Source organism: Phodopus roborovskii, unplaced genomic scaffold (genome assembly GCF_943737965.1).
Source record: "Phodopus roborovskii unplaced genomic scaffold, PHOROB, whole genome shotgun sequence".
Classification (NCBI taxonomy): Eukaryota; Metazoa; Chordata; class Mammalia; order Rodentia; family Cricetidae; genus Phodopus; species Phodopus roborovskii.
The window spans coordinates 4474403-4496510 of NW_026125052.1; the positions used below are offsets into that span (position 1 = coordinate 4474403).

At 45.7% G+C, this 22108-nt stretch overlaps 1 protein-coding gene across 2 annotated transcripts; it reads right to left on the bottom strand.

Annotated features, from left to right (window-relative positions):
- Positions 1–3640: 3640 nt before the first annotated feature.
- Positions 3641–21902, bottom strand: Dynll2 (dynein light chain LC8-type 2). 2 transcript variants are annotated; one of them, XM_051191258.1, is made up of 3 exons: positions 21801–21902; positions 6777–6915; positions 3641–3949 (listed from the first exon to the last, which is right to left on the bottom strand). In XM_051191258.1, exons 2-3 carry the CDS (start codon positions 6906–6908, stop codon positions 3812–3814), a joined length of 270 nt encoding a protein of 89 aa, XP_051047215.1. In that variant the 5' UTR covers positions 6909–6915; positions 21801–21902; the 3' UTR covers positions 3641–3811. The 2 variants fall into 2 exon arrangements, with proteins under 2 accessions (XP_051047215.1, XP_051047139.1); XM_051191182.1 differs by lacking the exon at positions 21801–21902 and adding an exon at positions 10182–10426.
- Positions 21903–22108: the final 206 nt, after the last annotated feature.

The window sequence follows — 22108 nt, forward strand, 5'->3', positions numbered from 1 at the left end:
AGCCAAACCAGCAAACTATAGGCTCAGTGATGGAGACACCCAGTGTCAACCTCTGGCCTCCATACATAGACACACACAATGGATTAGTGTTTTCTAAAGGCTAAAAGGAGAATTGACTACACAAAGCTACAGGGTTTCTTTCAAGGATATAAACATTCTGGAGTTTATGTTTACACAGCATATATCTGAGAGATACTAAAATGCACTGACCTGTTTACCAGCAGAGTTCAGTAGGGGACCCAGGACCTAGTGACAAACCAGTCCCTCCTGCTACCTCAAACCAAGATCAAACCTTGCTTTTAATCAGTAGCCAAAGTTTACACCCCACTTGTCCTGGCATCTATGTGACTTTATATGTTTCTGGCCTTGGACTTTGTCCCCTGTATATGTCCAAATGTGTGGGGAAGGGAAAGGCTGGTGCAATGTGTGTGAACATGATCTTGATTTCCCAGGGATCCCTTTGTCTTCTTAGACTTTATTAGCAGATATTCATTTTAATCTTCATAACCACACTTTTGGGAAGCAATATTCATTTTCTTTGTATGCAGATGGTTCAGAAAGGCCAAACAACTAACTTGTCCACATGCAGAGTGTTCAGGAGTTGGAGGAGTAAGACCTCACACATTTTCCCCACAACATTGCTTTTGTGAACCTCTAAAAAGCCCAGCTGAGATAAGACAGTATCAAACAGGCCACAGCAGCAACCTAGCACTCTGCTGGACCTCTTCATGGCAGCCATCCATGACGGCTAGGCCTAAACCTTAAGGTGTATCAATGAGAAACCCGCTTAACCTGGAGCTTTGGCAGTGCTACCAGCTAAGTGTGTTCAAGACAATTCAGTTTGTTCATCCCAGTATCATCTGACTAATGACTGCTCTTGGGACTCAAGCAACGTGAAAGCATGGTTTTAAAAATGAAAAGCATCTTATTCCTCTTGCAGAGCTGGCAAGCAAGATGGTCTCAAGCTTGCTATCCCCTCCAAGATTCTTCCAGAAAGCTGGGTGACTCGCATCAAGAGGGCTGCCTAGACTGTCCAATACTGTTTCCATCTGGCCAGGAAATACTTTTTCAGCACTTGCTGCAGATGGGCACAACTATGCTTTAAGAAACAGCAGTTGATGATGTGGGTGGAGAAATAAGGCAGGCTAGCAGAACCATGCAGAATAAGGTGGTCAAAGCGAAGGTGGGAGCAGAGTACACCATTATGTATTAATATATCCAGGAGTCAGATATTTGAGCAGTCACTACAATAGCTACACCTTGGGGCTAGGCGAAATGCCACCTAGGGCTCAGGGACAGGGAGACTGACAGGGACACACTACAGTGGACAACTCCTACCTACTGTTAGGCTGTTGTCTCTACCAGGTACCCTTCATTCATCCCTAGCTCTTGTTCTTTACAGGTAGGGGATTGACCCCCTCAAGACTGTTCTCAACTGGCTAGAGAAGACCCTGGACTGGGGATAAGTACAGATACTGACACTGATTTTCTCCACCTGACCTGGGCACAGACTTGAGAGGCTGTTTCCTCTGTAAGAATTCCAGTGTCCATCTTCCTCTCATATGGGCCTGTTTATCATTCCCTTCCAAGGCTCAAGATGGGACTGGTTACCAAAAGCCCTGCAGACTGAGATCAGACTTACCTGTGTAGGCATTGTGTTGTCACAGGGGTCATTTGGAGCAGAAGCAGATGACTGGGCAGGGTCTTCAGTCCCTTTATTAATCCCTCAACTGCCCTCACTATCCCAAAGGCAGTCTCTCCTCATCAAGATCCTGCCAACCAACTTTGAATCTGAAGCTTGGCCTACCTCTGATTGTCATCCGTAACACACTCCCATTCTACTTCACCCAGGAAACCCCACCCTCCCCCACACCTACTGTGGCACCAACAGCACCAGGCCAACCAACCCTTCACCCCCAAAGAAACCCCAACAGCTCAGAAGTGCATCAATCGACCTTTAATGTCCAAAAGAGGCATGGATGCAGAGCATAGATGTGGCAGGGTCTCAGTCCCTGCACTAGAAATGAGAGATGAACAAAAACTAGACACTTCCAACTGGCCAGTCTTGGAGGGCAGGGAGAAACACAGATCTAGACATTCATAAGGAAAATAAAACCTAGACTCATTCAACCTTTACCCAGTGAAAGGTTTGAACAGGGAACTCAGTCACCACCAGTTCCCACCCTCCCCTGCCAGCATTGAAGAAAAAAAAAAAAAAAAAGCTCAATACACACTAAGGGCTTAGGAGGAAGGGGCATTCTCCTGCCTTCCCCCACCCTCAAAGGATGGGCTGGGGAAAAAAAGCTGAATTTCCCCACCCCTTACAGTGTCAACCCTACTGAATGTTCTGAATGTGATTCATTAGAACCAGCAGCTCAATTGGCAATGACAATCCCCACCCACCCCAATCATGTCAACAACAGCCAAGGTTTCCCTTGCACCCTTCTCTGGAAGGTTTCCCCACTCACAACCCTTCTCCGCCTGACTCCCAACGCTTCATTATTATACTTCAGAACTGTCCCAAGGAGCCCCTTCTCTGCCCTCACTTCTTCCATACCCACTAGAGGCTGGGACCAGCCACAAGTTGCTCCCTGCCCACAGATCCAACTCCAGGGCAAGTGGCAGTATGGCCATCTTGTTCTGGGTGACTATCCAAAAACTTTCTCAGAAACAGCCAGCCATAGGGCAAATCAGGGTGTCCAAGCTAGATGGCTGAGGGGAGAGGGATGGTGTGACACCAACCTGTCCTCACCCCAACAGGTAACAAACGCCCACTTAGAACTGTGTCCCCTACCTCCCCATACACCCTAGATTCCGCATATCCTGCCCCTTCCCTCCCTTCTATCCCAGACCCACCCCACACACACACACACACACACACACACAGACACACAGACAAACACAAACACACACAAGGAAGAATCGAGGGGGACACTGATTTGGTTTGATCACTAAGACCTAACTAAGGAACTACAGTCACCAGAAATTCCCTTGCCAGCCAACAAGGCTGCTCTAAGAGAACTGAGGAATGAGAAAAAAACAAGGGCTAAGCAGGGAGCAGACAGAAGAATGTAAAGGGAAAAAGTCAAGTTAATCCTACTCCTAGTATCCTTCCAACGTGACATCTGGCTGGAAGAATAAAGGAGGGTAATCCACAAATACACAGCCCTTACTTAAGAGACCCTGACAAGGACGGCAATACAAGTCTGCTCCCCACTCCCACACCACAAACACATCTCAGGGTCTCGTAAGTCTGTACCCCACCCCCCCTCCCCCAAGCCATAAAGTCACAGTTCAATGGAATATTCTCCCTGGTACTAGAGCAATCCCCCCACCCAACTTCCTACCCCTCTCTCCTCCTTGCCAATCCTAACAATGTCCTCACAGTTCCCGGCCCTCCTAAAGCAGCATGTACCCACAGAAGAGGCAGCCGCTGCTCTACCTCTACAGACCTGTTCTCTACTCCTCAGCTTCCTGGTCTCTTGGGCTTTGCTGAGGGCCTTTTATTTTATACAGGGAGAGAGAGAGAAAAGGAGGGATGGGAGAGAGTTCCTAGTGCAGTACAACCAAAAAAATATTTTTAAAGTCTTAAAAAAAATAAACATAAAGCAGCCTTCTTCCCCAGGCAACTAAACAGAAAGAAGTTTGGTTTTGTTTACTGCGACACACACATGAAATCGAGTATACAGTCCATGCAGTAGCACAGCCATTGGAGAGGACTTCCTGATGCTGGCCCCAGTGCAAGACAGTCCCAGCAACGCCGCCTGCTCGCCATCGCTGCCGCCGCCACTGACACCTTCACCTCGGCCACCTAGCCTGACTTGAAGAGGAGGATTGCAACTTGACCCAAGTAAAAATAGATGAAGTGCTTTGTCTCATGTGTGACATAGCTGCCAAAATTTCGGCCCACGATACAATGCCAGGTAGGGTTATATTTCTTGTCAAATTCCTTAAAAAAAAAAAAAAAAAAAGTAAAGAAAGGTGGTTAGGATTGGAGTCACACTCCCGGCACACACATTCGGTTGTTCTCACCCACCTTGTCTAGTATCCAACCCCAACCCTGCCACCCCAGCCCAGGGCCTCAGAGGTTCAGGTTCTAAGGCTGGCAATGACATTCCTACCCTCATCAATAATAAACTACAAAGGCTCCATTATTCCTCCCCACCAAGCCTCTAGCACTCTACACCCCGATCATCTCTCCTCCCTCTAGTTAGCCCACACCCAGACCTGCCCACCCTATGATTTGTCAAGATAATAATCAATAAATCCAGTATGTCCTAGAGCAGTCAAGTGGGTCCTGGTCACCCACTGCCTCACACATTACTAAACCAGCATTCCACTGGGAACAAATGGGGATTTACCTGTTAAGTACCGGGACCAGTTGCATGGCACCATGTGTGGTGTGCCCACTGACTGCCTCACACTAAGAGATCACCCCAAGAGATCCCTGAGAGCAATCAGACAGCTCCCTAGCACACAGGGGCTCAGCCCACAGCTCAGTTCTAGATGTATCCTTCCACAAATTGTGAAAGGACAGTAGCATATCAAGGCTGTCCCACAGCTCTCTGGTCCACTGGATACTCCACATTCTTGTCTAACTTCCTAAAAGCACCCACACCACACAATTCCATGAGGTACTAAGGAACAAAGAAAGCCAAATATAACTTCAATCCTGATTCTAGACTCTGTCTAAAGGAGGAGCCATTATCCTCCCTCTACTGGGTCACTTAAGGGTTCTTCTCATGCTGAGAAACTATGAGTCTACTTTCTCTCTGGGTGGGACTGAAAAAGACATCAATCATGTAGGAAGGACTCTGTTCCCCAGCTCCATACATAGGGAGGTTTCTCTTGACTTCCATGTCTGATTCTACCCTTCAAGGGTAGGAAAACAGTGAAACTGGAGATACACTGGACCCATCTTATTACTGTGCCGACTGCCACCACACCCATATGCATCTTTTTTAAAATGCCAGAGCTTAGAAGGCCAATGACTGGGCTATGCCTCTAGTTAAGACATGGGTTTTGGGGGCTAGAAAAATGGAGAGCAGTTAAGAGCACTAGCTACTCTTTATTTATAAAACACCCTGGGCTTAATTCCCAGCACCCACACAGTGGCTCACAGCCACCGTAACTCCTATCCCAAACAATCTAATGCACTCTCTGACCTCCACAGGGACCAAGCACACATATGACAAATATACACACAGGAAGGCAAAACATTCATACAATAAACAATATCAAAAACAGAAAGCGAACCACGTGGGTTTTGACAGCAGTCAGGGGCCTGTGCTATTACTCCTGGTTCAGCTGCCTCTTCAGTGTTAACCATTTCCACTGAGGTATTCATTTAGGAATTTTTCTTCTTTTTCTTTTAAATATTTACATTTGTTTGTTTGTTTGGGAGTGGCTGAGTATGCTACAACACACATGTGGAAGTCAGAAGACAACTTGCAGGAGTCCATTCTCTCCTTCCACTGTGTGGGTTTCCTGGAACAAACTCAGGTCATCGGGCTTGGTGGAAGCCACCCTTGCCCTGTGCCACCTCACCAACCCCATTTAGGAAGTTTTCAATAACCAAACTCTAATGTTGAACCATTTTTATAAAACTTACAAGTCAGTCCTCTACATCTGTGGGTTCTACATCCATATATTCAACCAACCATACATTTAAAATATTCAGTAAAAAAACTACACCTATGTTGAACCAGTACAGATTTTGTTGTTTGTTTTCGAGACAGGGTTTCTCTGTGCCTTTGGAGGCTGTCCTTGAACTAGCTTGGTAGACCAGGCTGGCCTCAGAGATCAGCTTGCCTCTGCCTCCTGAGTGTTGGGATTAAAGGAGCTCACCACCAACACCCAGCCTGATTTTCTTTACCATTTATTTCCTAGTAGTCCCTACTGAAATCAAAGGACTAAATATTCAAACTCATTTTTTTTCTTGTTTTTTTGAGACAGGGTTTCTGTGTGTAGCTCTGGCTGTCCTAGAACTTGCCATATGGGCCAGGCTAGCCTCAAACTCAGAGATCTGCCTGCCTCTGCCTCCAGAGTGCTGGGATCAAAGGCATGTGCCACCATGGTCAGGCTTCATGCTGTTAAAGAATGTAGGGAGGGGGGTGTTGGAGTTGGTTCAGCAATTAAGAACACTTGTTGCTCTTCCTAGGACCTGGATTCAACTCCCAGCATCCACATAACGGTTTACAACCATCTACCTCCAGTCCCAGGGGGTCTGATGGCCTCTTCTGGCCTCCACATGCACTGTGGTATAGAGACATACACATAGGCAAAAATATCCATACACATAAGATAATTTTTTAAAAATTAAGAGAATATAGGGAGAAGAGTACGAAATATTGCAAAATATGCAGGCCCTTAGTCCTTTTTTAGGGAAAAGAAAATGTTCCATATCATGAGCATTATAAAGGATATACCACTGTAAATGATGAAGTTCCCTGAAAATCTATTCAGAATCACACAGCATTCGTTCAAATGTCATTTAAATTTGAATATTGAATAATTCTCAACTGGGCTAGTAATATTAATTCTAAAGTTTCTCTGCATAGTATTCCCTTTCCAATGACATAATGATTTGTAAAACAAAGCTTCAGCAGAACTCTCATCAAGAATCACTATGGTGACTGTTTTGGCAATTCAGAACCACCCCATAATCCAGCTGCAGGATTTGTCTGAAGGGCTACCCTGCTTTCTCAGGAACTACCTGCCCTGACCCTGACCGCCTTGCCTCCGCTCAGCTGTCAACCCTCATGCTCCTGGCTTACCTTCTTGATATAGGCAGCAATGTCCTTCTCTATGTTGTATTTCTCCATGGCCTGTGTGGCACAGTCAACGGCATCCTGTTGCATGTCCTCAGACATGTCTGCGTTCTTGATCACTGCCTTCCGGTCAGACATCTTGACACTGCAGGAGGAGCACAAAAGTAAAGTTGACAACTTCTCAGTGTGGCAAGGGACAAAGCTAGAGGTTGGGAGCTTCAGGGCTGGAGGGCACTATAGAAGGTGGAAGTATATGAAACACAGACAAGAGACATTAAGAGGAAGCATGCTGGGCATGGTGGAGCAACCTTAAATCCAAGCACCTGGGAGACAGAGGTAGTTGGATCTCAGAGTTAAAGGCCAGCCCCGTCAAAAAAGGCAATTCTAGGCTAGCCAGAGATACACAGTAAGACCCCAGATCTCTAAAGGAAAAAAAAGGGTGGTTACACTTACAAGCTTTTAGCAGAAATATGGCCCCTACTTCTTGAAAATACAGGGCAAGTTAAAAAGAAATGTAGGTGTAGGACTTCATGTTTTAAAACACACATAAAATGAATTTTCTAACTCTTCATAGCTATGTATTTCCTACACTCTGAACTACAGTACAACACCAATATCCAGAGTGGTAAAACAATGCATCCCCTAACTATCTTCCAGCAAGTGAATTTACCTCTGTGTTTTATGTCACCCTCTGTAAAATGGGGATAAAACCAGAAGCTAACACCTGAACAGATTCAGCGAATGATTAAATGACTATAACATTTCCTGGGTTCATGGCAGAAAACACCTGCGAGAAATTAGTATCCTTGATTTCTGGTCCTGACTCTGAACATTTGTGGTCTGGGCAAGGCATCTGGCCTTTCTGTATCGATTACCTCCATTTTAGCAATGAGGTCAGCTCTCAATTGGAGGTTGTTTAAGAATTAACTAAGGTTATATGAGAGCATCTGCAAACAAGGAGAAGTCTATACAAGGGGGCTGTTGTCCAGCCAGACTCAATCAACACCTGTTTTTATAAATCAAAGTTTTATAGGAACATGTTACAACAGCAGAGATGAGTCCTCAAGACTATTCTGCCCACAAAGCCTAAGATATAAAAAACTCACTGTCCCCTCACAGAAAAAGGGCCAACTCCATTTTGGCACACAAGGCCTGGTGGAAAAGAGGTAATAAAGACCTCTTAAATATTGGGGCTGGCATATCTCTAACTGGAGAAGCGGCCATGTGTCATCCCATCCACATTTTTCTTCCCTGCTCTCCTTACTACCATGTTCAATCTTCAAAGTGCAATACAATTTTTGAATTTTAGCAATTGAGTCAAGGCCCCAACAATAATGTTATTTCTCTGAATTTTTGCTTCCTCGTGTAAAAATTATTATTAATATTCATTAATGAAGTGAAAATCTGGAGAAATGTCTTCTTATCCTGACAGGAAAGCCGAGAACTTCCCCTTAAAAAAAAAAAAAAAAAAAAAAAAAAAGGCCAGGTGAGGTGGTTCACACCTGAAATTATAACACTTGGGAGACAGAGGTAGGAAAATCAAGCATTCAAAGCCAGGCTCAGCAACCACGGAGACCCAATAAAAACACAGGACCTAGAAATACCTGGAGATGGAAGAAGGGCAGGACACTGACATATGAAGGCTCAAAAAAAGGGCTGCTCCTGGGCCATGGCATTCACCATCCAGCAAGCAACCAGGCTTTCCAAGATGCTGCTTCATGGACCTTTCTACCCTGGCAGCCTCTAGTTATGAGAGCTACTTTACAACAAAAGGAGCCACAAAATCTTGCCCCTGCCCTTGACCAGTCAGTCTCATCCCACACAGCAGGATCGATTCCTCTCACCTCAACTCCAAAAGCACCACTGGTTGTGGTCCAGCCCAACGGGAGAGAAAAAAATATGCTACTCGCTCTGATTCAGTCTGACACACAGCTACACAGGAGCCTCACTGCTCAAGGAGCGATGCCAGGTATCGTTCCAAACTGCTACTTCTCTGACTCCACACTACCCACTGGGTGAGATGAAAAGAACTCAGACCATCAAAGGCACAGAATGTATACACGACGGCTGCTAGGCAAGGAATCGAGGCCTGGACATTGCCAAATGAAGCAGGCACTGGGGGGGAGGGGGAATTTGGAGCCTCAAGGAGTCTGTGGTGATGAAAAAGGTCAAGGGATGCAGTTTAAAGCTGCCTGGCTCTATGACCTTGGGCAAACAGTCATATTTCTAAACCAAGGGCTGGAATGAGAGGAAAAAAGGGCAATCTCTGCGAGGTTTGAGCAAAAGAAAAAGACTGATGTGTCGAGACCTTTCTAGAAGTGAAGAAGCAACAATGTCACCTGGTGGCCGGCTCCAGGTTACCACTCAGAAGGGGGCACTGTTTACAAATCCAGAGGTTGGGGGTGGAGCCTGGCTACAGAAGACGAAGTACGAAACTGGCACCATTTTGCAAAAAAAAAACCAAAAACCTCACCTGCTTCACTGCCTCAAGTCAGAAGGATCAACTTTGTCACAGTAATTAAAAGCTATCTTACTCTCCGAGGGAGAGCCTGCGATTACATAATGCTGGTCTTGTGACTACAATGCCACGATTCTTCACCCCTGGCCCCTCAGGCGCCGCAGAAAGGTGAGGCCCTAGCAACCCCTATCCAAGGTGCCAGAGAGAAAAGGATAGGGAGAGTCGCCCAGCTAGCTTTTCCTTGGGGGGGAGGAGGGGGCAGCTGGGCCTCCAGATAAAAGGATGGCCAAAGGGCCCCAAGCCAGCTTCCTGAGTCACGAGCCAGTAGCTCTGGGAAAACGCAAAAGGAGCACTCCAGGACAGTTCTCATCCTGTGTGTCCTCGGTCTTGCGACAAAAAAAAAAAAAAAAAAAAAAAAAAAAAAAAAGGCTAAGCTTCCAAATGACACGGACCGTCTTGCACCATTCCTTAACACGTACAAACCTTATTGCCTCGCTTGGAAATTTCTAAGGGGGCCGTACACCCCCGCCCCCGCAACACACACACACACACACACACACACACACACACACATCCTATCGCGTCCTCCAGAGGGCAGCGACCACGAAGGGCAGCATCTGTGGGCGCTGAGAAAGCAAGCACCCGCCGCCCCGCCGGGTCCGCAGGCCGCGGCCAGTCCTCCGCCCTCGCCCTCCCCCTCCAGGCCCGGAGCCACGCCGGAGTGACCGGGCGACCTCTCTGCAGGAAGGACGCCCCGGAGGGTGGCGGCGGCGGGAGGAGCCGCGTCATGCCCGAGCCCTCTCCACCCGCTCTCCTCGGGACCCCAGAGGCCTCCTCGCAGCGCGGGCGGGCTCCCCCCCCCGGGGAGCTGCGAGGCCTCCGGCCGCCGCACGAGGATCTCCGGCGCTCGGGCCGAGCAGGGCGCCGCCGGCTGCCCCCGGACCCCCGCTCACCGTCACGCAGGCGAGTCCGCACAGGCCCCTGGGGAGCAGCGCAGGGCTGAAGCAGAGCGCGGGTAGGGGCGGTGTCCCCTGGGTTCGTCCTGCAGCAGCAGCCACTGCCGCCGCGGCGTCCCCCTTGCTCCCGCAGCCCCGGGCCGAGCGCTCGCGCTGCCGTCCGCCCTCCGAGCTCCCTCGGCCGCCCGCGCTCCGCCTCGCGCCACCCGGCAGCAAGCCTGCTCCCGCTGCTGCCTCGCTGTCCGCTCTGCTCCGCCGCTGAGCGCGGCCGACGCGCGGCCCTGAAATAGAGCCCCGCCCCCGCCCCCCTGCCGCGCGCGCCGCCGTCCGCGCTCCCCATTGGCTGAGCCCGCCCGGCCCCGCACTGCGGGCTTCTCCCGGCGCCGCTCTCGCTCCACATCTTGTTTCCTCCCACAATGCCTCGGGGCGGAGGAGGGGGTGGGGAAGGGGAGCTGGAGAAGGGGGGCGGGGGGAGCTGTGGCCTTTGGAAGAAGAGAAAAGAGAATGCCGAGCCCTTCGGCCCTGGCCTGCAGAGGTTGTAAAGAGTGTGGGGACCAGAAAGGAAAAGAGAGAGGGGCGTGGAGGCCCCAGTTCCAAGGAGAACGGAAGACTGGGAGGATGGAGAGCTCCGACTCAGGAGAGAAGGCCTCCAGGTCCCAACTTTGGAAAGAGGCAGGGAATGGGATAAAAATCACCAGGGGTGAGGGGAAATACAGGACAGCATTTCCCTCCGCCGGCAGCACTTGAGAGCGGAACAGCCAATCCCCATGGTGAAATAAAAGCATAAGCAGTCCTCAAGGGCCCCCTGCCCCCCTCACATTCTGGAAAGGTCTCTGATTGTAGAGCTCAGCCTTTGTTCACGAATCCCATGGCCTTTCTCCCTACTCATAGCTGGGGCCCTAATCACTGTATTCAAGAACAATGGAGGTACAGCCTCTGCAGTTTATGATCCTTGATTCCTTTGGGGATAGAGTTGAGAACCATTTCCAGTCAGTCGTCCGCACCTGTCCAGTTAAACAGAACCAGCGGGAACTAAACTGAACGTTTATAGGTATGAGCCCTGAGGTGTCTTAAAAACCTCTTCATCCATTGCTGACACACGCCTTTAATCCCAACACCCACTCGGGAGGCAGAGGTGTGTGGATCTCTGTGAGTTCGAAACTAGCCTGGTCTAGAGTGAGTTCCAGAACAGCCAGGGTACACAGAGAAACCCTGTCTCGAAAAACAAAAATGTAGACAGAACAGATTCAGAGCCGTTGACAAGTTAGTTCCCTTGGGCTACAACTGGAAAAATACAGGCAGCAGACACTGGGGTGTACATGTGTATGTGTATAAATGTGTTCTCAGAGGTATCGTTCGTGGTATTCCAACTAAGAAAAGAGAAGACACTCAGGAAATGTCTTTTTCCTCCCAAACTTTGACCCACAAAGGGTCTATCAAAAGGGTGTGCATAATGGAGTCTTCAGTGGGAGGTCAGACATTCTGGCCACTCAGTGGATGTTAGCAAATTGCCTGGCACAGTTCCCATGCCTATCTTTTTCTCTTCCCTGACATAAACCCTGAGTGAAAAGTCAGTTGCTGTGGCCTTAGCCTGCCCTGCTTGGGAGTATCATAACTGAGTATTCATTATGTGTCAGACCAAATGTGGGAAATAGTCCCCTCAGGCTTCTGCATTCTACAGCTGTCTCTCCCATCTTCAGTGAGGGACTGACTGACCAGGCAAAGGCTTGGGGCATTCCTTCATTCAGGGGGTATTCTGATGTCAGCCTGTGTTAATGAATGAAGGGTGGGGCAAGTTTGGGGAGGGGCTAGAGGCTGGGTCAACCACCTGGGGCTTTTGTGGAGTAACTGTTAGGGACTTGGAGAAAGCTAACATCCTCTTTCCATAACCTTCCTTAGCTTCCTGCCCCTTTCAAGGTCTGAAGCTCACAACTGTGATGTATGATTGTAGATGTTCACTGCTCAAGAACAGCCAATGGAGGGAGGAAGTGGGAAATGGTAAAGCACACGCTACACACACTTCCTGGCATGTCTTGCTACAGGCCGGCCACAACAGTGATTATGAACGTTAATGACCCTACTGTGTTCTCCCTACTCCTCTCGAGTAGAGAGGAGAGAGATTAATTATTCCTAGTGTGGATTATAATGGGATGGAAATAGAAGCTAAAACTCTCAACAAAAGTTAGGTTAAGACTTGTGGCTCTTCAGAAATTTGAGGTGTGTGTGTGTGTGTTGTATGAGACTTGTTAAAACATGGGTTCGAGTTTGGGGATGTAACTCAGTGGTAGAGTGTGTGCTTACCCAGCATGCTCAAGGCCCTGAGTTTGATCCCCAAATAATAGTATAGTGTATAGATAACTAACCTGTATGGAGCCCTCACTCTGTGGCAGGATCTAAGTGTTTCAAATGTAAAGCATTCTATTCTACTACACTAAACTAGTTTTGAAGTGAATTATTACTGTCCCCCTTTGGGTAAGTAGCTGTTAGCTTACTGTAGTTGGGTAGTTTGCCTAAAGCCACCCATCTTGTGGTCCGCAAGATTCAAGCTCAGTCTGTCCCAAGTGCTTACGACCTTAGCCATTAGACTACTGTGCCACCTAACCCTGAACTGTAAGTATAAAAAAAGGACTTGGCTCTGCCTAAATCATACCATCATTTTTGAAACTTATGTCACTCCAAAGTTCTTTTTCATTTTCCTATGCTGTCTCTTTGTTAATATTTTTTACATGTTATTCTGCCTGCATTTATGTCTGTATACCACATGTGTGCCTGATCCCCATGGAGGCCAGATCCCTGTAAGTGGAGTTATAGATGGTTGCCAGATACCTTGTGGGTGCTGGGAATTGAACCCATATCCACTAAAAGAGTAACCAGTACTCTTTTAGCTCTCCAGCCTCCTCCAAAATCTTTTTTTTTTTTTTTTAAGACCAAGTCTCTCTATATAGCTCTGGCTGTCCTGGAACTCTCTATGTAGACCAGGCTGGCCTCAAACTGCCTCTGCCTTTGCCTCCCATGTGCTGGAATTAAAGTCTGTATCATTATTCCTGGCTCTAAAGTTGGGTTGTTTTGTGTGTGTTTTGTGTGTGTTTAGTTTGTTTTGTTCGAGACAGGGTTTCTCTGTATTGTTTTGGAACCTGTCCTGGAACTAGCACTGTAGACCAGGCTGACCTCCTCAAACTCACAGAGATCTACCTGCCTCTGTCTCCCGAGTGCTGGGACTAAAGGCATGGGCCACCAACGCTGGGCCAAAGTTGTTTTTTTAATCCAAACATGAAATATCTCCAGGAACAGTGTTTAGAAAACTTGTCCTATATTAATGCTATTTATGCAAAATGCTTATTGCCTAAAATAATTACTAGGCAGCATTGCATATATGATAATTAATATATTCACTAACTTGGGGAAGTCTATCTGACAGAGCTGTTTGAAATTGCCTGGTTTCCTATTTCTTTGCTATCAGTCGTATCTTCTGATTTACAACAGAAGGGATTGATTTTGTCTTTTTACCCTCCATCTGTTTTAATTTCAGGTCACCTCAGATTACTTACTCAACTCACAAGCTTTACCTATATTAATGATTTGTAACTATGGCCTGGAACCTGGACACTCTTTTCTTCTCATCCCTAGATTTATCCACACAGGCCCTTCAGACAGACACACACACACACACACACACACACACACACACACAGAGTGAGAGAGAGAGACTCACACACACACACACACACACACACACACACACACACACACACACACACCACACCTCATAGTTAGTGGTATTCCAGGAATGGATTCCTTTGATTCTAACTTCTTTCCGCCATTCAAAAGCTGTGCAGTGTGCAGATCTGGCCCAGCTATTCAGATCACAAACTTTCATTTTCCTCAGCTATAAGTTGGGAATAATGTATGCTTTATAGAGTTAAGGGATAAAATGCATGAAAAAATCTCAGCCCAAGTGCCTGGTCCATGTAGCTGACAAATATTAGCCATCATCAGCTTTGTTTCCCTTCTCTGTAATTCTCTCCATTCAAAGCCCTGTGCATAAGCTAGAAACCGGCAGGCACAGTCCAGAAATCAGAGCTCCTCCCTGGACTTGCATCTTCCTCATAAAGCACTGCATGCCCTTCACTGCTCACCTCCTGTTTTGCCGATAACCTATATCCAACCCACTATTCATCACCTCTCGGTTTCCTGTCTTCATTCTTGGCACTTCTACTTTCTTCCAGTGGTTCTCAACCTTCCTAATGCTATGACCCTTTAATACAGTTCCTCATGCTGTGGTGACCCCAACCATAAAATTATTTCGTTGCTTCTTCGAAACTAATTTAGCTACTGTTGTGAATGGAAATGTAAATGTCTGATATGTAAGATATCTGATAGGCAACCCCTGTGAAAGGGCCGTTTGACCCCCAATGGTCTGCTCTACAGTAGGAATCCTTTAACAATGTGGATATTTCCCTCCTGTTCAGAATAAGGACTTTGCCCTTTTCCTAACACACTCCGACACACACATCTCTCTGTTTGCCAGGTCTCCCCACACTTCCCATCTCCTGCCTGCTGCTCCTCTAACACCTCAGCTGCCTGCATTTCCCACATGCAGATTCCACACCTCTGTTCAAGTGGCTCTTTCCCCTAAGACTAAGAGCTTTTCTCCCTGGCTGCTTCTTACATCTAAGATGCCTTCCTTCCCCAAATCTCACAGCAGATATATACCTGTCCCTGTCATGGGCTCTGTAATTTCCAGGGCTCACCACTAACCACTTCCTATTAAACTTGTTGGTCTTAGGTCCGTCTGTTGTCTCTTGCTGATAGGGGTCACATGTGATTTCTCTGTATAATGAAGGACCTAACACAGTTCTTGGAAAGTTTTCCCAAGTGTTAGGTAAACTGGGCATGCCCATCAGTGGCTGAAAAGCACAACTGCAAGAACACTCCTTCTCTTGCAGGTGCTCAGGCTCCTCTGTTTCTCTCCCCAGAACCAGCAACACATGCTGTTTACACTGGGCTTTTCCTGCCCAGAACAAATTGCTAGCTAAAACAAATCACTGTCAGCGCCCGGGGTAAATCCAGCCCTGATTTCTAAACTGACTTCCTCCTCACTTTCTCCTGAGCATTTATTTGGCTGGGATCTTTAGGTAAACTCCAGCTAACTGGGTCACCCACAGGGATTGGACCACAGATTGTGGAGGTGACAAAGTCATTCTGCCAAGACCTTTATCAAATGAATTACTTCAAAGGCTACAGGGAATTGGAGAAGGGTTAGCCTGGGCTACATAGTGAGTTCTGGTCCCAACTGTGCTACAAGATGAAACCCTGACTTAAAATGAGAGAGATAGGGAAGAAAGGAGAGGAGGGGAGGGGAGGGGATGGGGGTGTGTGAGTCATATTAGGAAGTCCCAGTCCTTACTGTCATAAAAACATACACACTTTCTTATCTTAAGTCTCAGGGTAAGATACCGCCAGTAGATGAGTTCATACGAGGTCTGTACAATCGCGCCTCCCTCCTCTTCTCCCCTCCTCTCTCTCTCTCTCTCTCTCTCCTCCTCCTCCTCCTCTTCCTCCTCTCTCCCCATCCCTCCCCCCTCTCCTATCCCCTCTCTCCTTTCAACATTGTTGGAGCTTGAATTCACATACCAGGCAAGTTCTCTGCCATTCAACTGTATCCCCAGGCCTCCCTGCTTCCCTGCCTGCCTGCCTGCCTGCCTGCCTGCCTGCCTCCCTTTTTGGAAATTCTTAAATAAAGATACACACACACACACACACACACACACACACACACACACACACCTCATTTGTTTTTCGACACAGGGTTTCTCTGTAGCTTTGGAGCCTGTCCTGTAACTTGCTCTATAGACCAGGCTGGCCTCGAACTCACAGAGATCTGCCTACCTCTGCCTCCCCCAGTTCTGGGACTAAAGGCATGCACCACCAATGCCCAGCCTTAAAAATATTTTTTTTTCTATTCTTGACATCAAACCCTAGGCCTTGCTCATGCCAAATAAGAACTCTATCGCTAAGCCATACCCCCAGCCTTCTTTTGAGACTAATTTTGAAAAATATAAAACCAAATGAACCAACGAGAAAATAAGCACTTTGACTCTTCAGACATACTAAAATGTAGCTAAGGGTCTTTTCACTGGGAAAATGGAAGCCTATTGTATGTACATTTCAACATAAGGTAGCCCTACTTTTTTTTTCATGTTTATTTATTTATGGGTGAGCACATGCTACAATGCTTGAGTGTGGAGGTCAGGAGGTTAAGTAGGTAGTTTTTGTCAATTTGATATAAACTAGAGTTACCTGGGAAAAGAGAACCTCAATTAAGGCATTATTTCCATCAGATTGACCTGTGGGGATGTCTGTGGGTCATTTTTGTAATTAGTGATTGATGCAGGATAGCCTAGCGCACTGTGGGCAGGGCCACCCCTGGACCGGTGGCCTGAGCTGTATAAAAAAAAAAAAGCCAGCTGAGCAAACCATGGGAAGCAAGGCAGTAAGCAGTGTTCCTCGATGTGCTGCTCTGCTTCAGTCCCTGAAGGAAGAATTGGTGCCTAGAAATAACATGAAATAAGCCTTTCCACCCAATGTTGCTGGCAGTCATGGTGTTCTTCACAGCTATGGAAACCTAATATAATACATGAACAAGTTGCAGGAGTCATTCTTAATTTTCACCATATGGGGGCTGGGAGATTAAATCCAGGTGTTCTGGCTTGGCAATAGATGTCTGTACCCACTGAGCCATCTTGTCAACCTAAAGCTAACTTCAAAAACAATCTTTAAGGTGCATAACTTAATATATGTATGCATAATTTATATATATACATATATATATATATATTTGTATATATACTCATATATCTTTGTAGTCAACACCCTATCAAAATTTAAAACTTTTCATCACCCCTAAAACAAAACCTTCTGGGTGTAGTAACACGTGACTTTAATCTCAGCACAGGAGGTAGGCAGATCATTGTGAGTTCAAACCCAGCCTAGTTTACATGGCAAGTTCCAGGACAACCAGGGGTTACATAGACTATCTGTAAAATGCAAAACAACAAAAAAAATCATTACCATTGCCAGTTATTCTCCTATTCCTTTCCAGCCCTCGTCAATCTACTTTCTACCTCTATGGATTTGCCTGTCCTACAAATGGTCTCATACAGTATGTGGTATTTTTCTGGCAAATTTGCAATATAATGTTTTCAGGTTTACATGTTATAGTGTACATAAGTGCTTTATTTTATGAATATTCTTTGCTTTCCTAAAAGTTGATGAACATCTGAATTTTTCTGCTCTGGGCATCAAATCAAAGGCCTTGACCATGCTCAGCAAGAAATCCACCACTTTTCTACCTTTAAACTCATAAATATGTTGCCAGAAAGATAAAGTCTTTGTTTCTTTTGGTTATGGAATTACCCTCTCTCTAGGAGTGGAATTCCTTGGGTTTTATGGCAACTTTATCCTAACCTTTCAAGGAATAGCAGATTGTTTTCCCAAACAACTACACCATTTTACACTGCTACAAGTAGTGCATGAAGTCCCTTCGTGTCTTAATCAACATTTATTTATTAATATGAGAGAGGGTCTCACCGTGTATCTCTGGCTGGCCTGGAACTCACTATGTAAATCAGGGTAACCTATAAATCAGAGATTTGTCTGCTTCTTCTGCTTTTGAGTGCTGAGATTAAAGGTGTGTGCCACCACATCCTACCATATATGTATGTACAAATATATATGTATTTGTTTGAGATAAGGTCTTATGTAGCTCAGGCTGGCTTCAAACTATGTTGCCAAGGATAGCTTTGAATTTCTCATCCTCCTGCCTCTACTTCCCAAGTGTTGGGATTACAGTCATGTACCACATTTTTATTACTGGACTTAAAAAAAAAAAAGGTGTGTGTGTGTGTGTGTGTGTGTGTGTGTGTGTGTGTGTGTGTTAAAAGACAATATATGGGAATCATTTCTCTCCACCATGTGGGATCAAGGAACAGGATCAAACATCAAACTCAGGTCATCAAGCTTATCTGCTGGCCAAATTATGTGACTTCTTTTGTTTGTTTGATTTTGAGACAGGGTTTCTCTGTGTAGCCCTGACTGTCCTAGAACTCAGAAATATGCCTGCCTCTACCTCCCAAGTGCTGGGATTAAAGGCATGTGCCACCACTGCCCAGCAATGACTTCTTAGTTAGAGACAGTCTGGTGGCTGTGAAGAGGTATCTATCTCTTTGTGGTTTTCATTTGCATTTCTTTGGTAGCTAACAATGTTCACCATCTTTTCTCATGTGTTTACTATTTGTATATCTCATTTAGAGAAATGTTTGTTCACATCCTTTGTCCATTTTAAAATTGATTAGCATGTTAACATATTGAGATATATGTTTTAAATTATTATTATTATTATCTTGTATTTTTTGAGTCAAGGTTTCTCTGTGTAGCCCTGACTGTCCTAGAACTCAGAAATATGCCTGCCTCTACCTCCCAAGTGCTGGGATTAAAGGCATGTGCCACCACTGCCCAGCAATGACTTCTTAGTTAGAGACAGTCTGGTGGCTGTGAAGAGGTATCTATCTCTTTGTGGTTTTCATTTGCATTTCTTTGGTAGCTAACAATGTTCACCATCTTTTCTCATGTGTTTACTATTTGTATATCTCATTTAGAGAAATGTTTGTTCACATCCTTTGTCCATTTTAAAATTGATTAGCATGTTAACATATTGAGATATATGTTTTAAATTATTATTATTATTATCTTGTATTTTTTGAGTCAAGGTTTCTCTGTGTAGCTTTGTAGACCAAGTTGGCCTCAAACTCACAGAGATCTGCCTGCTTTTGTTTTTGGGGGTTTTTTGTTGTTGTTGTTATTTTGGTTTTTTGTTGTTGTTGTTGTTTTTCAAGACAGGGTTTCTTTGTATTGCTTTGTAGCCTGTCATCCTAGAACTGGCTGTGTTGACCAGGCTGGACTTGAACCCACAGAGATCCACCTGCCTCTGCCTCCCAAGTGCTGGGATTAAAGGTGTGTGCCACCAATGCCCGACTCACCCAGCTCTTTTAAATTATTTTTATTACTTTTAATTATGTGTCTCTGTATGTGAGTGCAGGTGCTTACAGAGACCAGAGGAATTGGATTCCCTGGAGCTGACCTAGGTGCTGGGTGCTGAGAACTGAACTCAGGTCCTTTGGAAAAGTAGTATGTGTTGTTAATACTGAACCCTCTCTCCAGCCTCTATGTATTCGTTGTCTATTCTAGACACTAAACCCTCCTAAGACCCTGGTTTACAAATATTTCCTCTTTTCCTGTGGATTTTATTTTCAAGTTTCTTGACAGTCCTTGGAAGCGCAAGCTTTAAATTTTGACAAAATACAATTTGTGTTTTCTTTTTCCACTTGTGCTTTGATGTCATATCAAAGGAGCATCATGTGATTCCCAAATTACAAAGATTTACTCCTATATTTCCTTCTAAGAGTTTTAGTTCTTCCATTTTTAGTTCAGTGATCTGATTCATTTATTTATGTGTTTGTTTGTTTATCTTTAGACAGGGTATGCAGTCCTTCCTGGCCTGGAACACACAGAGATCTGCCCACCTCTCTGCCTCCTGAGTGCTGTGTTTAAGTGTGTGCTACTATACCTGCCCTGAATGAACTGAATGAATGGAAGGTAGGGTCCATAGCCTTGTTTTGCCTGTGATATCCAGTTATCCCATGTCATTCGTCCTGAGACCCTTGTCAAAAATAATGACTATAAATGTGAAAGCTAACTTCTGGACTGTCAATTCAACTTCATAGATCCACTTATTTTACCCTTCTGCCACCACAGAACTATTCCCATTACCGCAGCTACTAAGCAGCAAATGACTCCTCCAGCTTTGACTTCCTCAGGGTTTGGTCCAGGGAAGTAGAGCAGGCTCAGTAGTGCACACCTTGGAACTTGGGAAACTAAGACAGGAGGATCATGAGTTCCAGGCCAGCCTTGGCTACATAGAGAGTCCTATACGAGCTTGGGCTGCATGGAAAGACAATTTCAAACACACACACACACACACACACACACACACACCACTGACGAATTCTGGGTCTTTTGACTTTATAATTTATCAATTTATGTTAGAAACTCTAGTTGAGGGGAATAGTGGGATAGTTCAATGGTTAAGAATGCTTATCGTTCTTCCAGAGGACCAGTTTGGTTCACTGCATCCACACCAGGCCATTCACAACTACCCATAACTCAGTTTCCAGGGGATACCATATCCTCTGGGCTCCAAAGGCACCTGTATGTATACAGTGCACATAAACCCACATAGACACATACACATAAAAAAAATAGATCTTTAAAAAAAACTTTAGCTGATATTTTAATAGGGGTTGTATTGAATCTAGAAGTACTGACAACTTGGCAATATTAATTTTTCCAAGTTTTCAAGGCTATTGGAGGCATACATACACACAACCAAATTTAACACCAGTAAGACTCCACTGAGACCTGTGACCAGAATAAGCAAAGTTCTTAGAAGGCACAGGGTTGGAGACAACCAATTTGCCTAAAGAACCAGGGAACGGTATAAAAAGTGGGTGGGATTTAGGGGGAAAGGTACGTTCTCTTGATAGAAGTACATGGACTCAAGCAAGGAATGATAGGAAGCCAGATACATCAGTGTGCTGAGGAAAGGAATGGGCAAGAGGGGTGAGAGCCAGACTTTGGCAGGGTCCAAAGGATGAGAGAAGGAGCTACAGCCTAATCCTAATGAGTCTACTGCAGTGCTCTGAGAGGGGAGATGGCATGACGAACCTTAAGAGTTATAGATAGCCAGGCGATGGTGACTCACACCTTTAATCCCAGCACTCAGAAGGCAGAGGCTGGTAGATCTCTGTGAGTTTGAGGCCAGCCTGGTCTACAGATTGAGTTCCAGGACAGGCTCCAAAGCTACAGAGAAACTCTGTCTCAAAAAGACAGAGACAGACAGACAGAGAGAGAAACACACACACACACACACACAGAGAGAGAGAAAGAGAGAGAGAGAGAGAGAGAGAGAGAGAGAGAGAGAGAGTTATAGCACAGATCATAAATGCCCCTCCAAAGGGCCAATTGTGGAAGGTTTGGTACCTAACCCATGGAGCTTCTGAGAGGTAGTAGAGAGTCTAGGAGGTAGAACTACTAGAAAGAGGTTAGGTCATTAGGAATGCACACTTGGAAGAAATATTTGGGAACAGCATTGTTATTCTAGTTGACTCACCCCCTCTATCTGTCTCTATCTCTCTCCTTCCTGGCTGTGTGAAGTACCACACACTCCTGCCATGATGGAACACTGACCCAGGCCCAAAGCAACAGGACCAGTGACCTTGGACTGAAATCTTTTGACTGTTTGTAGTGGTATATATCACTACAAAGAGCCAGAACCCAAACCTTTTCTTTATGTAAGTTGATTGCTAGAAGGATTTTGTCACAGTTTCAGAAAGCTAACTCAGTAGAAGCAGAGACAACAGAAACCTAAATTTGTTTTCTGAGGCTCCATGGTAGTTAAACCAACAAAAGTGGCTGTCTTCTCCACTGTCGGTCAGGACCCTGTCTGGGTCTGCCCTCTGGGGGCTTCTGTGACACAGTGGTGCCCTGGTTTTACCCTACCTCTCTGATCAATCCCTCCAGTTTCCTCTGCAGGCTCCTCTTCCTCTGCCCATCCTTCAAATGTGGTGCTCCTCAGAATTTTGCTCTAGAGCCTGTTCTCTTCCTTAGTGATCTCACGTTGTCATGGTTTCATGGCCAGTCATCAACTGGTAACATCAAGTCTATTGATAGTCTTCCCAGACCAGTCTTTAGATTCATCAGCTGACCTTTGGATGTCTTTTATATTTACCAGAATTATATCCAGTTATGAGTAGAGGAAATTTCTATGTCAAACAGTTCAAATAAAGTAGAACCTTGAGTCTTTTGGG

Coding starts and splice junctions, on each gene's coding strand:
- Dynll2 (XM_051191258.1), bottom strand. CDS start 6,908: ATGTCTGACCGGAAGGCAGTGATCAAGAACGCAGACATGTCTGAGGAC. Junction 3,950..6,776: donor TTGCTGCCTATATCAAGAAG/GTAAGCCAGGAG, acceptor TTTTTTTTTAAG/GAATTTGACAAGAAATATAA.